This window comes from Myotis myotis, unplaced genomic scaffold, assembly GCF_014108235.1.
Source record: "Myotis myotis isolate mMyoMyo1 unplaced genomic scaffold, mMyoMyo1.p scaffold_m19_p_11, whole genome shotgun sequence".
NCBI lineage: Eukaryota > Metazoa > Chordata > Mammalia > Chiroptera > Vespertilionidae > Myotis > Myotis myotis.
This window is the reverse complement of record NW_023416315.1, coordinates 73,957,304-73,979,802: the sequence shown is the minus strand read 5'-3', so window position 1 is coordinate 73,979,802 and position 22,499 is coordinate 73,957,304. Positions and strand designations below refer to the sequence as shown.

The 22,499-nt window shown below is 35.8% G+C and overlaps 1 protein-coding gene across 5 annotated transcripts in view; it reads right to left on the bottom strand.

Moving 5' to 3' along the window:
* Positions 1 to 5,651: 5,651 nt before the first annotated feature.
* Positions 5,652 to 22,499, bottom strand: part of TFEC (transcription factor EC) — an 84,796-nt gene continuing 67,948 nt past the window's right edge. For 4 of the 5 annotated variants that reach the window (XM_036328917.1, XM_036328919.1, XM_036328918.1 and 1 more), the window contains 5 exons: positions 21,721 to 21,835; positions 19,531 to 19,587; positions 15,945 to 16,020; positions 7,930 to 8,077; positions 5,652 to 6,556 (listed from right to left, as the gene is read on the bottom strand). In XM_036328917.1, the coding sequence (XP_036184810.1) occupies positions 6,182 to 6,556; positions 7,930 to 8,077; positions 15,945 to 16,020; positions 19,531 to 19,587; positions 21,721 to 21,835 (771 nt within the window). In that variant the 3' untranslated portion in view covers positions 5,652 to 6,181. The remainder of the gene's footprint in view (positions 6,557 to 7,929; positions 8,078 to 15,944; positions 16,021 to 19,530; positions 19,588 to 21,720; positions 21,836 to 22,499) is intronic. The other variant, XM_036328920.1, reaches the window with a different exon arrangement.

Genomic DNA, 22,499 nt, shown 5'->3' with positions numbered 1-22,499 from the left:
CATTTTCTCAGAAAGTAAGACCAGTGACTGTGTTATTAGAAAGGAAAAATAGCATTACAAATTCCATAGTCCTATTACAATGTTATAACAATGTTATAACAATGTTATAACAATGTTAGTTATCTTCATCTAACCAATGTTGGATTAAAATCATAAGAGTATTACTTCAGTTCTTCATATCTATAATATGGTATTAAAGTAGAAGATTTTAAACTGCATTGTTATTACTAAGATTAAATAAATGAATTAATTTTAGCCTCATATACTATAAACACTGCAATGTGATTAGATAAGATCTTTGAATTTACTTAGTTTTTAAACTTTAGAAGTAATGTATTAAAGGATAATATAATATTAGCTTCCCAATTACATAATTCTTCAACAAAGTCTTCCCTTTACTTTGCATAGTTTCTATTTTGTTTGTTATATATAACCACCATCTTTAAATAACACACAAAGTTTATTTCTCTGGAAAAAGAAAAGTTGAAAACACAAAATTTTAAAAATAAAATGGTAGTGCAAGAATGGGAGTGGTACCATAGCAAAAACAAAAGTCTTTAAATATATTCTTGAAGCTGGCTGGATGAATGCAGAAAAAATACATTTCAGTGAGGATTTCATCAATAAAAACATAATAGAAATAATTTGGATATGTAGAAATACATGCACAAATCCTTTTACAAGAAGATAAAAAGTTCCCTTTTATTTATAAAGCAGCAGATAGTTTTTCATCATTAAATAGGTTGAATCCAGTGGGAGATTTTTTTCTAAACCAAAATAACTATTTTCCAATAATCTCTTATACGCTCAAATTCTCTATGAACCTCATGGGGGAAAAGAAGTAGAACAGAAAAAATTTAGACTACTTTTATAATTTTAAGTAATTTCTTTGTTTAAAAATTGAAAACATACAAATGATAAAATATGAGTGTATGTAATGAATAATGATTACAGGAAGGTCATATGACATATTAGGTCAGCAACACTCTGAATGTGTTCAGTATGTATTAAGTAAATATAATAAAATCTCTGTATGTGTAACTTGCACTCACTCAGATTGACATCTTATACTTGTCAACATGCAGGGTACTATAATATAATTTCTTGTAGCATATACAGGCTATGCCATTATCAATACTGAAATAAAACTCAATCCTTCAGGTGATGTCAAGATAGTTGATCTAGTGCTCATAGCATAGCAAAATGACTAATGGATTCCAGTTTTCATCTACATCTTAGGTATTAAAAGGTCAGTAAATATCAGCCTAAAGATATTGTAAAAACATTGAAACATTTAGTTATAACATTAATTTATTTAAATGTTAAAATTCCACAATATGAGTACAGTAAAAAGTATTTTCAGAATACCTTGAAGTATAAGAAAATGCCAATATGACTCAGTCTATCAAAACAGAGGAAGAATACATTCTTTATTTCATTGTGAAGTCTAACTTCTCCCCCACATAAAGGTAAGCGAGCATACCAAATGAAGAAACGAATTGTGTCTGACTTTTTTAAGCAGGAGCTATTAGATATTTTATTTACAGTTATCTGAGTGGAATATGCGTTTAAAAAGGAGGAGGAAGTCTATTTATCAATATCCTCAGCTCATCTCACTATTTGTTATTTAGAGGTTTTCTACCCACATAAAAAGGTTATAATCACTGATATCATATCTGTAAACTGAGGAAATGTGGTCTTTTAACATATTCTTCTTCAGCTAAGGAAGAAGTTTGAGAAGAAAGAACAAAATAGAAATTATGAATGTCTATATCAATTCATAAGAGGCCCTTGTTAATATCATTGGGAGTTGGGAAGGTTGCTTTGTTTAAATCTATGAAAAGGTGGCCAATATTTTAGAATAAATAGAGAACTAGATTGGATAGGACATTATCATTCAAAGACAATTAAAAATAATAGAAACAAAATTAATCTTATTTTTCAAAAAGTTTTAACTTTCATTGCAATTATGCATTAATTCTTTTTTAAAAATTTATCTTTATTGTTTACTTTGTGTTTCTTTTCCCCATTAACCCCCCTCCTCCCTGCACCTGCCCTCCCAAGCCTTTGCCACACTATTGTCTCTATCCATGAGCTATGCACATATGGATATAAGTTCCCCAGTCAATCTCTTCCCTCCTCCCCTCCCCCGATTCACAAATCAATAAATGTGATACATCACATAAACAAATTGGAAGACAAAAATCATATGATCATATCAATTGACAGAGAAAAGGTATTCAACAAAATCCAACACTCTTTTTTGATAAAAACTCTCATCAAAGTGGGAATAGAAGGAGCATATCTCAACATTATAAAGGACATATGTGACAAACCAACAGACAACATCATACTCAAAGGGCAAAAACTAAAACCATTTTCCCTAAGAACAGGAACAATTTCGGGATGTCCGCTCTCACCACTATTATTTGATATAGTACTCGAAGTACTTAGCCTCAATGATCAGGCAAGAAGAAAATATATAAAGTATCCAAACTGCCAAGCAGGAAGTAAAACTGTCATTATTCACAGATGACATGATATTGTACACATGCATTAACTCTTTGAATGAACAGGCTTGATTGTGTAGTAATAATCCAGTGTTAGCTACTGCTTTTTGTGATAAAATTGTTTGATGAACAATATTACTCTTTCAATGTTAAGATTAAGTCTAATTTCTGCAAAAATATCATAGACAATTTTCCAAAGGTTCACTCATAATTCTTATCTACTCAAATAATTTTACTTTAGGATTTTCATAATTTTTACTTTTACCCATTTCAAATGATATTGTCAGATGTTTGCAACATCCAGTAGTCAGAGAAACTGACCCATAAATATTTACCATAAATATATAGCAGGAGTCATACATACATAACAGGGTGTTTGAAAGGGGACTGTTTTCTAAGTGAGCACCTCCCTTAGTAGATGGTCTAGTGTTTGGTACACTTTTACTTCCTTGTGCAACCTCATAGCTACTGAAGTTGGGATGACGATATTCAGATAACTAGGGTTCCTTCCTCCATTATTATATGTAACATTATCTGTGTGCTCAGCCTTTGATGGATACATAGCTACATGCTGTATATTAAAGTAACAGACCTGATGCAGGAATTTTTCACCTGGGACCTGTGGAGATATGTAGGGGGTCCTTGAAATCTCTCTCTTTTTAAATATGTTTTTTATTGATTTTAGAGAGAGGGAAAGAGAGATAGAAACATAAATGATGATAGAGAATCATTGATTGGCTGCCTCCTGCATGCCCTCTCCCCCCAAACTCTCCCGGGGCTCGAGCCCGCAAACCAGGCATGTAACCTGAACTGTAATCAAGCCGTGACCTCCTGGTTTATAGGTAGACACTTAACCACTGAACAACAATGGCCAGGCTAAAACTACTTTGTGTATGCATAGTTTTGACTGTATATACAATTCTATATTTTTCTGGAGAGAAGGTCGATAACTTGTGACACAGAACCACTCTTACTCAATCTTTAAAAAATCATTAGCCATTTTATAATCTCCTAATAGCTATTATAATCTGCAAGTAGCAACAAATATTGATTCTCTTTCCAGATCTCTTTTGTCCAGACTCTACCATCTGGTGTCAAGTTATTACAATTAGCTAAGATATAAGAAATGGATTTCAGGGCTAGTTAATATAGTATTTTGAGTGGAAACATAATAATGGAGTAATGACATCATCCATACAAGTCTTTTCAGACTATGAAGAAAAGATAATAATAGATAATATGAGAACAGAAATTAGCCTCGATCTATGCATGATATGTTTTCCATTGGCCCAAAAACATTTTGCTTCTCTATAATTTTCAATGTTAAATTATCACTGCAGGTAGAAAAGTCTAATTTTGTCATAAAGTTAAAAATATATAATCTTCTCCTAAATATTCTTGAGGAAGTATATCTTATTGCTTTCTTTCGCATGGCATATTATAGGTGAATTTATCTATCTGGCTTTAATGCCTGTTCCTATAAATTAAGAATTATTTTTTCCATGTCAATGAAAATTAATTATCCAATCTTCAAGCTAATGTTATAAACTAAGCCTGAGATAATTATTATACCATAAGGATGTAATGCTTTCCCTCTTTCATCATCATTAGTCTCAAATTTTGTGATGATGTATATTTTCCATATGAGTAATACTTAAAATACTCTTTGAAAAATTTATCACCAAGTTAGTATGCATGAAAGATTACATCTCAATCATGTTAGTAATATGCCAAAGCATTTTAATTTTTAGACTTCTACCTCCTAATAAAATATTAGATTTCTACTATGTCACTTCATCCTAGTTTTCAAGGGCTTTCACAACCTGTTGATAATATTACTTTTCAGAACTCCCCAACAAGCATCTTCTAGGGTGGCCAGGTAAATGTTCCATTTCTAATAATGTCCCATTGGGATACTTCCACTTATTTTCATTTTTATCATTTGGTTAATATCATTGCTCTACCTTCACTACCCTTCACTCAATTTATATATATATATATATATTTTTAAATATATCTTTATTGATTTCAGAGAGGAAGGGAGAGGGAAAGAGAGTTAGAAATATCAATGATGAGAGAATCATTGATTGGCTGCCTCCTGCACGTCCCCCACTGGGGATCCCGGCATGTGCCCTTGGCAGGAATCGAACCCGGGACCCTTCAGTCCGCAGGCCGACGCTCTATCCACCAAGCCAAACTGGCCAGGGTTCAATTTATATTTTTAAAAGAAGTTGAATTATGTTCTTCCCATAGACTTTTGTGATTCTCCAAACTTCATCCATATTCATTTTTCTGACCCTTTGTAATCTTTACCCTATATTGCTCCATGCAGGCTTTAGTTCTATATGTTGTTTATCTTTTTTTTGTTGTTTCTCATGTTGTCTTTTAACTCCATGATGGGGTATGACCGTATCATCTTCTTATCTGTTGTACATTTTCACGGAACTTTTGAATATTGCTCAATAAATACTCATTGATCAGATGAGCACTCACAGAGGTGCAACATAGAACAATGTGTTTGGTCAGTCAGTTCCCAATCCTAAAACAAACTCAAGAGAGAAAAATTTGATTAAAACATAAAATATAAATATTCTTAACAAATAATAACAAAGCTAGCAAAAATCATAGAGTACTGTAAGTTCTATGAGAATAGAACTTTAGCTCAGAGCTGAATGTATGAGTTTCTGTTTTACAAATTAATTTGTTACTTGGCAATCCAATTTTCAATATTTTGTTAATTTGAAGCAAAACTGTATCAACAACTAATTATTTTACATTCCATACTGGACATAGTGATAAATTGTAAATACCTGAAAAATTGTCATAGGAGCAGGGCCCTTTTTAAAGTTCATTTGCTGAATAGATTATCCAACGTCTCTTCTTGATGAAAAAAAATTGGAATATGATTTTTTTATGCAAAATAGTAAAGCAGAAAAGTGAAGAAAAAACACATACTACCTGCATTGTGTACATATATGTTGGGGTATGTCTTGCGAAGGGACAAAAATTTGAATCTATATTCTTGAGGAAGGTATTCCATGTGCTCCTTTTTCTGAAAGGGAGTGTCTCCATAAATATGAAAAGATACATTTAGAATTTGTGCAGTCAAACAGACTAAAGAAAGTAGCATACACTTTTAGAAACAATTTTTAAATAAGTATTTGTATTTTATTGTAGAAAATTCTAAGGTTTATTGTAGATTCACTTTTCAATTATGAGTGATAGATAATCTGTCTTTGAACCAGACAGTGGAGAAAGGCAATAAACTACCGTATCTATTGATCATGATTCTTGAAAACTGTTTTAAGAGTTATAAAGGAAGGGGATATTAGTGAGTAACTAAGAAAATGTGTGTGTATTTCTGAGGTTTACTCTTTGCCATCTGTTAGTGTGTCAAGTAGAGAGCTATTTCCAGAAAATAAAAGTTAAGCACATTGGACTCTGTAATCAACAAGGAAAAAATCTTTCTTAGCCCTCAATAATTCTTCAGCACCGTATGTCTTCTTCCTGTAAGTTCATTATATTGTTGTTATTTCCTCCATCGGTTTTTCCTGAACAAGGTAGTCCTTTCAGAAAAGTGGAGCCAAAGCAATATATGAAACAAAGAACATAATTGCATTTCATCAACATGGAATTGTTTCCTGGTTGATTAATCGAGTGTATGTATTTTGTTATAACTCATCGCCATCATCTGAGCTGAGACTGCTCCTCCTACTGCTCTCTTTGGAAACTTCAGGGGAAGTGGCAGAAAGCAGAGGGTCTGTCCCAAAAGGAGATAAGGTGTCCAGTAGCATGTCATCCAATCTTTGTTCCTCTTTTGAAGCAGCACTGAATGACAGATCTGTGAAGTGTGACAAAGGATCGGAGAAGGACAAAGCTTGGTCACAGAGCTCAGGGCTTAGTCCCTGCAACTGAGTCGACTGTTGGCAGTAGTCTACTGAATTCTGCTCAAGAGGGGTCTGTTTGTTGACATGAGCACCCATATCAATTGTGCCAAGTGAAGCCTGGGATGGAAGACCATGAGCACGAGCCTGTAATTCTAGTTCCTGCAATTTCAAACAAGAATGATTAAATAATGACTTTGAAAGTGGACTTAACTCAAGCCTTAGCTGGTTTGGCTCAGTGGATAGAGCATCCGCCTGCAGACTGAAGGGCCCCGGGTTTGATTCTGATTAAGGGCACATGCCAGGGTTGCAGGCTCCATCCCCAGTGGGGACATGTGGGAGGCAGCCAGTCAATGATTCTCCCTCATCATTGATGTTTCTATCTTTCTCTATCTCCCTTCCTCTCTGAAATCAATAAGTATATATATTTTTTTTAAAAAAAAGAAAGTGGACTTAACTCTACATAATAAATAATAAAACCAAAATATTAACAAGTATTCAAAATGAAGAGTAATGTAAATTAAAACATTCTTGCAAATAATAGAATTTGCTGTATTTCTATTGACTAAAAAAATAACCCTCAAAAATATGCAGATTTTAAAAAAATTCCCCTCCCCTTGTTCTATACGGGAATACACTATGGTCCCATAGTGACTCAGACTACATTTAAAGTGAATAGAAAAGCTTCCTTTTTTTATTTTGTTAGTCATCACCTGAGGATATTTTTCCATTGACTTTTAGAGAGAGTGGAGGGGGAGGGGAAGAGGCAGAGACAGAGAAACATCGATGTGAGAGACATCAATTGGTTGTCTCTCACACACACCCTGACCGGGCTGGAGATTGAGCCTGCAACCGAGGTATGTACCCTTGACCAGAATCAAACCCATGACCCTCCAGTTCGTGGGCTGATGCTCTAACCATTGAGCCAAACCCTCTAGGGATTCCATTTATTTTTCCAGATTAATTTCTCACTATATTACAGTTCCATGGAAACAAAGTAAATGGTTTATCTGGCTATAAGCATACTCATTAAAAAAAAAAAACACAACTTGAGAGTTGTAAAAACCCATACTTTCATACTTTAATATTTTGTGTCACATGAACAGATGAGGAGTGACAATATAAAACCTGCACAATAATGGCTTGATTCAATAGAATCCATAGCAGTGTTACTAAAGACATAAAATCGGGAAGGAAGAATATACTGTCCAGTATTATGTAGAGAAGCACATGTTCTAGTTCAGTATTATTATTTGGCTGAAATAATATCATGTGCATTTATAAAATTCATTCTATGTTCTGCATTTTGTAATTAGTTGTCATTCATTCTATTTTCTTAAAGTCTTCTCAACCCCAGATTTCTATCAAAACCTAACAGACAACCCAATTCATGAACTTCTAAAAGACAAAGTTATCCTCCAGAAGGAAAAAAATAATTATTAATAAGAAAAAAATAAATGAGACCAATGAATAAAAACGATGACAAGTCAGTCATAGTTAAGCTGCGTGGTTTGTGGCAACATTCTTATAACAACCTGAATCCTGAGCAGAAGCCGCCTGTTAGCCTGCTCCAATTTCTTCTGTCGGTGCTCTAATTCCCGCGCTCTCTGTTGTTCTTTTTGTAGCCACTTGATGTACTCCACTGATGCTTTTAGAATGGTGCCTTTGTTCCAGCGCATATCACTGTAGAACAGAGATAACCTTTTCACAATTGTGCATGTCAGCAGAATTCATAAGAACTTAAAAATCTTTTACATTAATGTGAAATAATGATTTACATGACTATTATTCACTCTTAGATATTATTGCTTCTGAATAGAAATTTTAATAGAATAGTTAAGGAGCCCTTATATAGTAAAATTAATCCCAGAATGAAAATAAGTGTCAAAGGAAAGTAATAAAGTGACTTTTTGTGGGAGAGCTAAATGCAATATCATGATTCTACCATTACAGTTTTTATATTTTTAGTGAAAATTGCTTTTATTATTAACTCCAAGATTAAAATCTATGTGTGGTATTTCTGCATTAATGAACTAGGAAATGTACATTATTGAGGACTTAAGCCTAAATTTTTAAAGATCATTTCAAATGTACCTACTTTCTAATAAGGTTGCTTTTATGCTTCTAAGAAAAAAAAAAAAAAGTCCCTCCTGAATGGTGATCCTGAGTGATTGTGAAACAAATCAGAATTTGGCAACATCATTTTATGCAATACAGCAAAACTTTCTAGAATTATTAAGCAAATTTTTCTGCACAAAAGTATCAATGCTTTTTTTAAAAGCTGGATACCTATTTTTAAATAAGTTTCATATAAGTAAATACATTAAACATTATCAGATAACCTTTCAGGCTATAGCATAGAACAAAATTTACTTAAACATATTTATGAAATAGGAGGATGATAAATCTGAAATCACAGAACAAGTTATTGATTTTAATATCTGAAAACACACATCAGTGAATTTAATATTATCTGAGAGTTAATAATATTTGAGGAGGATGAGGACAAACTAAGTGCTAAAAATCAACCTGAGTTTTTGGGAAACCTTGATGAATTTTCAATTTAGAGTCATGAGGTGTTTTAAATACAGTGGGGCCTTGACTTACGAGTGTCCTGACTAAAGAGTTTTTTGAGATACCAGTTGTCTCTTGGCCGATTTTTTGCATTGAGTTGATAGAGTAATTTGAGTTAATGAGCTCGGTCTCGGAACAAATTAAACTCATAAGTCAAGGCCCCACTGTACAGCATAAAGTAAGCACGTAGGGAAATTTTAAAAAATTATTACACTGCATATATTTTTAGTTTATCTGACCTTAGTAAAATATCTTGGAGCTCAATATATATTTACTAAGTGATCAGAAGTGGGAAAATAGACTTTAAGAAAAAATCTGGCTTGTATATGAATCATTGGAAGTTTGTGTTAGACGACATTTCCATTAATTTCAACCAATTAAAGGGAGCTGTATTTTTCTACCCACCAGGTGAACATGTTTCTTAGGGACTGGAGGAGTCTTCTTCTACTGAAATGCACCCAACTACTCGGTGTCTATCTCAAGTTTGAAAATGCTTTGTCAGTTCTCTAGGGCTGTAATAGCTGTTGGTCTCATTTCTCTCACTAGTCACTTGTCTGGTGGTGCGAAGGCAGGGAAAAAGCAGCTACTTTTGTCATTAAACCAAGAAAGTATTTGTATCTGAAAAGTGTAGTGAATTAAAACTCTAAGCAGTAGGGAGCTTTGCGGCCCTAATTTTCTTTCATTTATTCTCATGGGAAGAAAAAACTTGGACAGAGGAACTAAGATGAAAAAGATAACCTAGCTAACTTTGAAGTTTAAAGCACAGCTTATTTAGATCTAAAATAAATCTTCCAAAAGGTGGTAGAGACCACTCAATGGGTCTGCCTTCATGATGTAATTTGTACTCAATATTAAAAAGTTCACTCTATTTTGAAGTCATTTTAAGCATGAAGTTTCTTAATATATTTTAAGTTTTCCAAAATTATTAAGATGTATACCTCTCTCACAAGACAACTTCAAGAAGCCAGACATTAAAAACATCTTATATGACAGTAACACCAACACATGTAAAGGTGTGCCTAAGGAATGAATGTTGACACTGATTTTTCATTTTCTACAAAACAATTTTCTTTGAAGAACTTAAAAATTTTGAGGAACTTGAATGGATTTAAAGCAGGCAACAGAAGTGCATAAATTGAAGCAGAAGTATGGCCAGGCAAAACTATTGAAAAGGCATAGTCTGTTTTCATCTTTGGAATGCATATCCACTTCAAAACAATAAAACATTAAATAAAAAAGTGGTCAACATGACAGATTTGATTTTTCTTGCTTAGATGAACATTGAAAAAGACTTATTAAGTTTCATGTACTACCTCAATTACCATCCTATATAATAAAAGGCCAGCCACCATAAGCATAACAACTGGAACGACCAGAGACCAGAATGGCCCTGCCCCCAAGCTAGTGGTTAGGGACAATCAGGCAGTCAGGCAGAGTAGTTTGGGGTGATCAGGTAGGCAGACCAGTGATTAGGGGTGATCAGGTAGGCAGACCTGTGGTTAAGGGTGATCAGGTAGGCAGACAGACCCTCACCGGGCTGGCCCCACCACCCAGCAAGCAGTTAGGAGTGATCAGGTAGGCAGGCAGGTGGTTAGGGATGATCAGGTAGGCAGATGAGCAGTTTGGGGCAATCAGGTAGGCAGATGGCCCCCAAGCAAGCAGTTAGGGGTGATCAGGCAGGCAGGCAGAGTGGTTTGGGGTGATTAGGTAGGCAGACCAGTGGTTAGGGGTGATCAGGTAAGCAGGCAAGTGGTTAGGGATGATCAGGTAGGCAGGCAAGTGGTTAGGGATGATCAGGTAGGCAGGCAAGTGTTTAGGGGCGATCAGGTAGGCAGGCAAGTGGTTAGGGGCAATCAGGTAGGCAGACAGCCCCTCACAGTGCTGGCCCCACCCCCCAGCAAAGAAAGAGGGAGGCTCAGGCCACTGGCTGCAACTCTGTGGCAGGTGTGCGGCCAGCCAGTGATCGCCCTGCAGAGGGAGGCCCAGGCCAGCCAAGCTATCGCACCCCACACCTGTTGATGGCAGAGGGAGGCCACCGGTGGCAGGGGAGAGGGGCCAGTGCTGCACAGATGACAAGCAGTGGCAGCAGCAGGGGTGGGGCCAGCTGCCTGCAGCCAGGGGAAGGAAAGCCCCAATGGGCCCTATTCTCAGGCCAGGCCTAGGGACCATACCTGAGGGGTCCCAGATTGTGAGAGGGTGCAGACCAGACTGAGGGACCCCCAAGTGCATGAATTTTCATGCACCAGGCCTCTAGTGTCTCTCTCTCTCTCTCTCTCTCTCTCTCTCTCTCTCTCTCTCTCTCTATATATATATATATATATATATATATATATGCAACCTTTTGACTGTTTGACCATTCAACCAGTACCTATGATGTGTAATGATAACCAGGGGCCAGACACTCAATGCACAGGCTGGAAACATGGAACAGACTGATGAATCTCAGAGGGAAGGGGGAAGGGGATGGGTGGGAAGAGATTAGCCAAAGATTTTATATGCTCACTAGAGGCCTGGTGCATGGATTCATGCAACAGTGGGGTCCCTCAGCCTGGCCTACAGGGATCGGGCCAAAACTGGCAGTCTGATGTCCCCCAAGTGCAAGGGACCCCACGAGTGCATGAATCTGTGCACCAGGACTCTAGTTCATTTCTAAAAGCAGGTGAATGTTATGACTATAGAGAAAAAGAAAACAGTTTCATAAAAAATAAACCACTATAATTGGTTTTTCAAATTAAAGGGTAGAAAAAATAAATAAAAATTTTATGGTATCATTAGAATAATTTATGTTTTGATATTTTCTATTTTTACTAATATGACTTTTTTTGCATCTGAAGCTTTTCTTTTTTAATTATCTTAACTTTTACATATGTCTCTTTTTTCCCCAATTGACCCCCTCCCCAAATCATTCCCACCCCGAGCAAGCCCCCTACCTCTGCCCCAGTGCCTGTGTCCATTGGTTATGCTAATATGCATGTATACAAGTCCTTTGGTTGCTCTCTAACCACCCCTCCCACCTCACCTGCCATTTGTCTCTGGATCTATTTTTGTTCATCAGATTATGTTGATCATTATATCCCACATATGAGTGAGATCATCTTCTATTATATTTCTCCAACTGGCTTATTTTGCTTAGCATAATGCTCTCCAGTTCCATCCATGCTGTTGCAAATGGTAAAAGTTCCTTCTTTTTTATAGCAGCATAGTATTTCATTGTGTATGTGTATCATAGTTTTTTAGTCCACTCATCTGCTGATGGGCACTTAGGTTGTTTCCAAATCTTAGCTATTGTAAATTGTGCTGCTATAAACATAGGGGTGCATATATCCTTTCTGATTGATGTTTCTAGTTTCTTGGATATAGTCCTACAAATGGGATTACTGGCTCAAATGGAAGTTCCATTTTTAACTTTTTGAGGAAACTCCATACTGTCTTCCACAGTGGCTGCACGAGTCTGCATTCCCACCAGCAGTGCATGAGGGTTCCTTTTTCTCCACATCCTCGCCAGCACTTATTGTTTGTTGATTTGTTGATGATAGCCATTCTGACAGGTGTGAGCTGGTACCTTATTGTTGTTTTGATTTTCATCTCTCGGATGATTAGTGACTGTGAGAATGTTTTCATATGTCTCTGGGCCTTCTGTATGTCCTCTTTTGAAAAGTGTCTACTTAGGTCCTTTGCCCATTTTTTGATTGGATCATTTTGTTAAGTTGTATAAGTTCCCTGTAAATTTTGGAGATTAAATCCTTATCTGAAATAGCATTGGCAAATATGTTCTCCCATGCGATGGACTTTCTTATTGTTTTGTTGATGATTTCTTTTGCTGTGTAGAAGCTTTTTATTTTGATGCAGTCCCATTTGTTTATTTTCTCCTTAGTCTCCATTGTCCTAGGAGCTGTGTCAGTAAATATATTGCTTTGACATATGTCTGCTATTTCGCTGCCTATGGAATTTCATAGGATGTTTATGGTTTTCCGTCTTACATTTTCTTACATTTAAGCCCTTTATCCATTTGGAGTTAATTTTTGTGTATGGTGTAAGTTGGTGATCTAGTTTCATTTTTTTGCATGTACCTGACCAAATTTCCCAGCACCATTTATTGAAGAGACTGTCTTGGCTCCATTGTATGTTCATGCCTCCTTTGTCAAATATTAATTGGGCATAGTAGTTTGGGTCAATTTCTGGGCTCTCTATTCTGTTCCATTGGTCTTTATGTCTGTTCTTGTGCCAGTACCAGGCAGTTTTGAGAACCGTGTCTTGGTAATATAGCTTGATATCTGGTATTGTGATCCTTCCAACTTTGTTCTTCTTTCTCAGGACTGCTGTCTAATATGACTTTTTTTTTGTAAATACGATTCATAAAAAGCACATATAAAGTAGTCCACAATCACACACCTGTAGAAGCTCTTCACATTTTGTGTTTGTTAGTTTCATTTGGGTTTATTTTTTACCAATGGTCCGAAGATTGATATCCCCTCATTGTTGTTGTATTTTTATTGAATTTTTTCAACCTATATATCTTAACTACAGCTGTTCACTGTATTACTTCTATTTCTAACCTTACTATTTTGACCTAACAAAGAAATAAAAATTTCTGAATGTATTTGACACATAGAAATGGCAACTTCAGAGATTTGCAAATGTCTTTAGATTTTTAGCCTTGATTTCTTAAACCAACCCATAAGATTTTTCTAATCATGAGCTGAAAGGGTCCTCAGTGGTCAAGTACTTCACAGCTCCCGCTATTTGCCCAAGAGCATGTGGTGTTCAGAAGAAGAGCCCCAGGTCTCTTCATTCAATTCAGTAATCTTTCTCCAAATCTTCCCTGCTTTTTCAAATGCATCTGCCGTAAGAAACATGTTTTCTAAATTGACTCAGTGCATAAAATTATGACGTGTTTCACGAGTTATTACTATCCTCCTTTGGTACAATAGGTAATACTTTTTATAGTTTCAATGCCATTCTTCCTTCTTTGTTTAAAAATGCTGGATCTGTCCCATTTGATTGATTTCATGATCCATGTTTTTAAATTTTTTAAAAAATATATTTGTTGTTAATCCTCTAATAAGGGGTTAATTTCCAAAATATATAAAGCACTCATATAACTTGACAAAAGGAAGACAAACCAACTTTAAAAAATGAGCAGAGGACCTTCATAGACACTTTTCTAAAGAGGACATATTAAATGGCCAAGAGACATATGAAAAAATGCTCAATATCACTAATTATTAGGGCATAAACATTTTAAAAATCCATCTATGCTTGTGTTTTCTAAGTTTTTGTTTTATTTTTAAATAAATTAAAATGTACTATGGCCCTAGCCAGTTTGGCTCAGTGGATAGAGCATGGCCTGCCAACTGAAGGGTCCCAGGTTTGACTCTGGTCAAGGGCACATGCCCGGGTTGCAGGCTTGATCCCCAGTGGGCGGGAGGTGGGGGTGCCGGAGGCACCAGATCAATGATTCTCTCTTAACATTGATGTTTCTATCTCTTCCTCTCCCTTCCTCTCTAAAATCAATAAAAATATTTTTTAAATGATAAAGAAAAATAAATTATACTATGCATTTTAGTATAGTTTCTGAAGGAAATAAAAATTAAAACACATCCTATCTAAATAAAAGAGTAATATGCAATTAGCCTTCACTCTGCAACAAAGATGGCGGTGTCCATAGCGGCTGGGCAGGACGCTGGCGGTGTCACCCCAGCAACATGAGCCCAGCAGGCAAGCGGGCTGCAGAGAGCACCCAGAAGGGCCTACTGGGTGGTGGCGGTGGTGACTTACAGGCAGGCAAGCGGGGCCTGCAGGCAGCAGCTAGCAGGGCCTCCTTGCTCATCCCCCATGGGTGTGGAGCAGGCAGGCCCCGTAGAGAGCAGAGAATCACAGGGAGTGGGCCCAAGCCGTCAGTAGCACATCCCCTGAGGGCTCCAGAATTGGAGAGGATGCAGGTCAGACTGAGGGACCTCCCCGCTCGCCACCCCCCCCTTGCACTAATTTCATGCACCAGGCCTCTAGTATTCAAATAAAAAGGCCTTGAACTTACATAGAATAATTGGTAAACAAATGTGCATTTATATTTTGAGTGTTAAAAAATTCTATCTGGAAAACGTTTACTCTTCCTACTAATAAGAAGAGCCCTACCCCCTCCTGTAGCTCTCCGCCACCTGCTTGCAGCTTGCTGCCCCACCCTCCTGCTGATTTGTGATCTGGTCTTTATGCAGTTGGTTGTTATGCTTCACAGCATAAGGACCATTTGCATATTACATCTTTATTATATAGGATTGCCAGCATTTGGAGAGGCCAATTCTCAGTCTGAATGAAACATTTTTCAAGTCATTATTGATGCTACAGATCATGTTTTTATGTTTTTGGGGTAACATTCAACATTCTAAATTGATACTTTAATTAACCAACTATTTGTTGAAATTCAAAATCTCAAAGATCTGTTTAACTGACTTTGCACAATACCAAAACTTGACTAAAAATTTCATTACAATAATCAACTAGTGGTTGGCATCATTCAACATGTTTTTTATAATATAATTCTATTTTTTTACTTGCATGTCTCTAGAAACATGGAACCTCTGAAAATCCAACAATGCAATTTTCATGTACACATACATCTTACATTGGAAAAATTGTTATAACCATAAATTGAGTATAGATAGCAGTCAATATCATGGACAGCATCTGATGTTACCATATTTGTCAATATTGGTGTCACACAGAAAGACCCACATAATCTGAGGAGACTAATTAACTTATTTTTTATAGCTCAAAAGGACAACTGTTAGTAACAACCTTGATGCTTAATGACAATCAGCCTTGAATAGATATTTTAAAATGAGACCAGAAGTAGCCTAATCTTTACCATAAGCTGATAAGTTCCTATTCATTAGTCCTCCTCTGCCCTCTCCCCTCCCACCCATTTTGGGGGGTAGTAAAACCATAACATTATTATAGAAATTATTGTTGAACTCACGGGTCATTAGTCTTTGGAATAAGAGTGCCAAGCTCCTTGATTCTGTAATTAATATTATACCGTCTTCTTCTTTCAACTATTAAAAAAAAATTATTTATTGTTCTCATTAAAATACAATTCACTTTTGAATAGCTGTAAAGTTTCTTAATAATTTTAAAAACAATAAATGAAAATTTCCATTTAGTTAAAAGACTATTTCTTAGAAATAAAATAAAATTTTAAATATATTTTATTCTGAAAGTGAAAACAATATTAGAATTATATTTCTATTGTACACAATGCTTTAAAAATATGTCCTCCCTAAAACATGTTTTTCATTCTTTGAAATGCTATAATATTTACTCATACTAAAATATATATATATTTTCAAATATATATATATTTCACACATATGCATTTGTCAGGCCAAAGAATTATAATCTTTTGATGTCTGCACCGTACTTAACTCTTCTTATATACTTCCGGCCCTAACACAAAGTTTGGCACATAGTTGCTGCATGTGCCCAACTAGACTATGACCTCCTGACGGCAGAGACAATTTCTTTCTCATCTTTATAACCCTAGAGTGCTTGGCATACAGGAGGAACTAAATAAGTCTATAGTGATTAGACTGTAAATATATTTTTCAAATTTAAATTTTCTCAATAATATATAGAGCAGTGATTTTCAAACTTTGATGTGCATCAGACATACCTGGAAGTATTGTTAAAATAGATTTGTACCCCACATGTAGAGATTCTGATTTTACTAGGTCACGGTTGGGCCCATGAATTTGCATTTATAACCAGCTTCTGGGTCATGCTGTTTGTCTAGGGCCCACACTTTGAGAACTGCTGATATGGGTTCTTATTCAAAGACTGTCTTCTCTGTTTGAATTTCTATGCATTTATTGCTAATGGAAATTTAGTGCATCTAATAAATGTTCAATAATTGCCAAATACACAAATATGTAGTTTCCTATATTGCCCTCCTCTAAGAGCAGTCATAGAGTATAGCATAGTCTTATAGTCTGGTACAGGGAACTGAAGACAGAAAAATGTCAGGAAGAAAAAGAAAATCATATATAAAATATTGGAAAATACTTAAACAATACATGTTTGAAAATTAAGATCTGCTACCAGAAACACAGAAAGTTATGAAATATTATCAATTGTCTTGGTGAACCTACTCTACAAAGCAATTTACCATGAGTGGATTTGACCTTCAGGAATAATACATTGAAATTCCTCTGAAATTAGAATATAATTGATTTTTGAGAGAGTTTATTTTCCCTCTTTATCAATATTATTTTTCCTGTACATGTGATTCAAAAAACAATGACAGGACATTAAAAAAAAAAAACACTGAAAAGAAAATAAACAAAGGTAAAACTGTTAAATATACATATATATTTCACAGTGAGAATTTATTAATAATTCTATGTTCACACATACTCACTCCTATATTATAAAAAAGAGTTTTAAACATGAAATGAGTAACAGCTATGAAGGATGTTCCCAATTTTATCTCAGAATAAGGGGGAGAGGGGTGAGTCCTATAATATTTCTCCAAAATCTATTATTTAAATGCACTGTATGTAAAATATCAAAGATTTCTACTCAATTTAGACTGTGCTCAATACATGTTTAATGACTCATTATAATGAGATCTTTAATTTCTCAATGTTTTCATATCAATATTAGCTACTTTTAAAAGAGTCAAGTTTTAAAAAATTGCTAGGTTATTTCATGTCAGGTCTGGTTTCACTCTTCACAATGTTTTTGATGTTTGGTCATTCCTGTCCTCAGATCCAGGCAAAAGGGGCCCTATCCACACTTAGGAGGAATCACTTTTGCCTTTTCTCATCACACCCATTCCCACTGAGCAAGGCAGCCACAGGGCCAAGTGAACCCCTTCTAAACTACACCACTGAGTACTTTGCAAACACCCTGGGCCCACTTCCAGAGCCTGGGCAGGCCACGTTCCAGGTCCCTCTTCCTGAGTGGGGACTGTGGCATCAGTGTGCTCACCCCTAGGCCCAGGATGTGGACAAGGGGCAGTTGTTTGCAGAGATTTGCATAGAGCTTCCATGTATTGGATGAGGTGTTCACACTCATGCCTGAGGCCACAGGTAACATAAGAATGAAATATGGGGTGAAGACAGGTGAGATGGGCTGACATCTCCATGCCCTAACATTCCCACTCAGAACTCTGAGGATCTGAGAATTTTAAATTCACATCTAGCCTTCTAACACTCAGGAAAGATAGAAAATATTTTATTTTATTTTTTAGCATTTCTAGCTTTTAAATACTAAGGCATCTGGTAAGTGGGACTTCTGTCTTCCTGACACAATCTTCACAAATTTTAGGAGTTGTCCTAGATTCCTCGTATTTAAAATGTGAATTAATGTTTTAACTCTGATATCTCCAAAAAGCAAGATTAATCAGTAAGGAAAGCCAGATTAGAAAATACTTCAATAATGGACATACCAGGCACCTATCATATTTTATATTAAATGGCCAGTTGTTTAAGCTGTAGACATAAGAGTGAAGAAAAAAACAAGGAGTGTAATAATTAGCAGGCTAAAACTAGGAGAGAAGCCCATGGTTCCTTCATGTACTAATTCTTTCTATCAATCATTAGCTCTTGTTACTCATGTTCTACCTGTCTCACAATCTGGACCAAAGTGTATCTGCTCTGCCACTAAGCGCTATCAGAATCAGATAATTCCCCTCGCCACACCTGTCCCAACGACTGTTATAACGTCTTGCCAGCCCATTCCTCAGTCACAAAGTCAGCAAACTGAGTACTCTGTGACAGAGGCAGGTGCATATGAACAAACAGATGCAGGCTTGTGCAGAATCCATTCCAGCTAATCACATGTGAGGAAATTCCTGGTTTGTTTTAGAGGATTTATTATTTTTATTTTATTTTATTCTTGTGAATTGGTCCCAGAACAAAAAGGCTTCACACTCAATTGGTCAAGCTCAGGTGAGACAGTTAAGCACTTGAAAGATGACCAAACACTGCCTAGGTCAGCATTGCTGCTACGCTGCTTCATTTGCTTGTATTTCTTCCTCTCATGGGACCTGTTACCAGAGTTAAACTGGACCCCTTGGAAGGCATCTGAGACATTTTTTTGGACAGGTGGAATTCAGCAATTCAACGTAAGTAATCCTTTTCAAATAACCTATCATGAGGAAGGAAAGAGAAGATTGACAGGAAGATAAGAACCTGGAGTTATGTTTCTTGTTATTTAAGTGGTGTACACTTTCTAAAGTCACTTTTAACTTTTTACAGCTTTGAGTCACAACAGAGTTCAAATGTAACTAAATGCACTCATCTCCTTCACACACAGCCTTCTTGAGCTAAAGTGATCAAGTAGAGAATTTGAGATGTCTCACTTTGTAAAAGAGTATAGCTTTTCTGAGAGTCCACATCATTGAAATTTCCCCAAGTAGCTCACATATGAGCGTGTACTATCAAGTTTTGTCATATGACCTCAAAATACTTATGGAGCGACAATGAATGACCACACATTTTACCTCCATGCATTTCCTCTTGCATTACTTAATTTTGTTTGGAAAAAAAGGAAAATATACTCACTGAGGTTGTGGTTGTCCTTTTTTTGTCTCTCTTTTGCCAAAGCTCGAGTATCAGTTTCTGATCAAAAGGAAGATAGTTAAAACAATTCTTAGTTCTACTTCATACCCCTTTAATCAACATAATTTAGGAATATCAGGTAAAAATATATTACTTGCATCAAATGGTATATTTTTATGCAGATATTTAGAAAATGAAGCATAGTGCTCTTAGTAGGAGGCAATGGCAAACTCATTAGACTTTGAGTAGTAAAACCTGAATTCGTATTCTGGCCCTCTGTTTAAGAGCCATATAATCTATTATCTAAATTCTCTGTGTCTCGGGCTCTTCATCTTCAAAACTGGTATAATATTGAGATGATTAAAAGAGGTATAATGCACAGCAAATATTAAACTGCTCAATCATTATTATTTCCAGAACTTTAAGCCTATTCAACTTTTTTCCAACCTAAACTTCTACAACATACATGTTTCATAAATAATTATGATTTCTACAATCTAAGTTTGGGAGCTAAGTACATTTTTTATATATTGCTATCAAACAATTCCACCCTTCCAATAAATGACGCTTTATATGCTAAGTGGTTGTGAGCATGTGTGAAAGCCTCCAACATAGCCCACAATGATTCTCATTCATGATATTCACAGATTTGGAAATTCCCTCTCATGTTAATAGGGATTGACCAGTGAAACCAATAGAATATTGTGAAAATGGCATGTGGCTACCAAGACTAGGTCATAAAAGACATTTTCAGCTACCAATTTGCTGTGAATTGGGTCACCACTTGTCATGTCATGATGACATTTGAGCAGCCCTATGGATCTCCACACTGTAAAATATCAGGATCTCCTGCCAACAAGCAGCACTAATACTCAAGACCTTTGAGCAAACCACCTTGGGAACACATCCTCCAGCCAATCTAGTGTCAAATGTCTATCTCCAGCAAACATCTTGAGTATAGCTTATGAGAACCTCAGTTAGAACCAATCTCCTAAGTCATCCCTGGATTTCTGTCCCCATGGAGATTGTGTGAGATCATACATGTTTATTATTTCAAGTTGCTATGTTTGGGGATAATTTGTTATATAGCAATAGATAATTAATACAGTGTTCCTTGAATCATTCTAGTTTTTAAACTAAGTAATACATGAATACATTTATTTAAATGTGTTCATTTCAAACTATAGTCATTAATTTTAGCTTAAATTATTTGAATGCATAGATATTTGTAAGTTATTGATTAGACTTCCAGAATGGACATATTATATTTACTAAAAATGTTAATATTAACAGCGTAAAAATTATTAAAGAACAATGTTTGGGCTCCAAACTAAAGAAAAAAATGTATTACAGAAATATCAACTGAATTTTATTTTATTCTTTTTTTAATCTTTATTGTTAAAAGGATTATATGTGTCCCCTTTTTCCCCACATTGACCTCTTCCAGCCTGCCCCTGTCCCAGGCCTTCACCACCCTATTGACTGTGACCATGGGTTGTGCATATATGCATACAAGATCTTTGGTTTATCTCTTCCCACCCACCCTCCCCACCTTCCCTCTGAGATTCGACAGTCTGTCCCATGCTTCTATGTTTCTGAATCTATTTTGTTCATTAGATTCCACATATGGAGAAACTAACACTGGACATATAAGTCAAGGAACCCTTGTTTGATCCATTTCTTCCTGTACTCAGCTGGATGATTTTAGGAATATAACTCCTCTAACCACTGGTTTTCTCATCTCTATATTGAAGAAACATGACAATGGTCCTATAATGCCTTTGAACTGTAACAATTTTGAAAAATATTATTTAAAATAGAGGTGTTTTTATCCACTTGAGAAATTAAATGTGAGTCTATTAAGAAATTCATAAAACAAGCTAAATGGAAAAATCTAACTACTTATTTTATATCAAAGTCTACATACAAAAGTACTAATTTCTCCAATCTATTAATCTATTATTTTTCGACCATGTTAACAAATTGAATCTATTTAAAATCAAAATTAGCCTATATTACATAAAGACCTTTATATTTATATTTATTGAACACTAAGTTATACTCTTCAAATGTCCACCATTTTAACTGACAAATTTGTTAATACTTTTACATTTTTATTTAGCTAGGTAATATATGCTATACCTTTCTTATATAGTTGACTACAAAAGGATAAAACTATAAAAACAACATTACCTGTAATTTCTTTTTTCATTGATAAACTCCTTGAACAGGAAGCATTTGTAAGGCCCATATTAACTGATGAAATTCCCTGCTCACCACTATACACATCCAAAATATTTCCAGATAACTTTAGAGAAAAAAGAAAGAAATGATCAATTAAAACTTCTGTGGGCATTGGTATATTTAGTTGTGTATTTTAAATTTGCTATTTGAAAATAATTTATAGCATATATTTTAATTTTAAATAATAGTAGGAATTTACTTTTAAGTACCTATCCTATGTAATAAAAGCCTAATATGTTAAGTGTCCCATCTTTTAGTTGACCATTTAACCAATCAAAGCATAATATGCTAAGGCCCCTTAACCACTTGCTATGACATGCACTCACCACCAGGGGGCAGAGAGCTGACTGGTCAACCAGTCACTATGATGTGCATGGGGTGGGGGGTGGGGGGCAGACGCTCCGACTGGTAGGTTAGCTTGCTGCTGAGGTCCAGCCAATTGGAACTGAGCAAGGTGGGCCAGACATACCCTGGAGCCCTCCCATGATCCCTCCACAGCTGGCCAATCTCCTGTGTCCCTCCCCAGCCCTGATTGTGCACTGGTGGGGTCCCTCAGCCTGGCCTGCACCCTCTCACAATCTGGGCTGAGGGACACCGGAATTTTGTGCACCGGACCTCTTGTAAATAATAACCTCAAATGTAAATGGAAGAAATGCTCCAGTCCAAAGACAGGGTATTTGAATGGATAAGAAAACATGACTATATATATGCTGTGTACAAGAGACCCA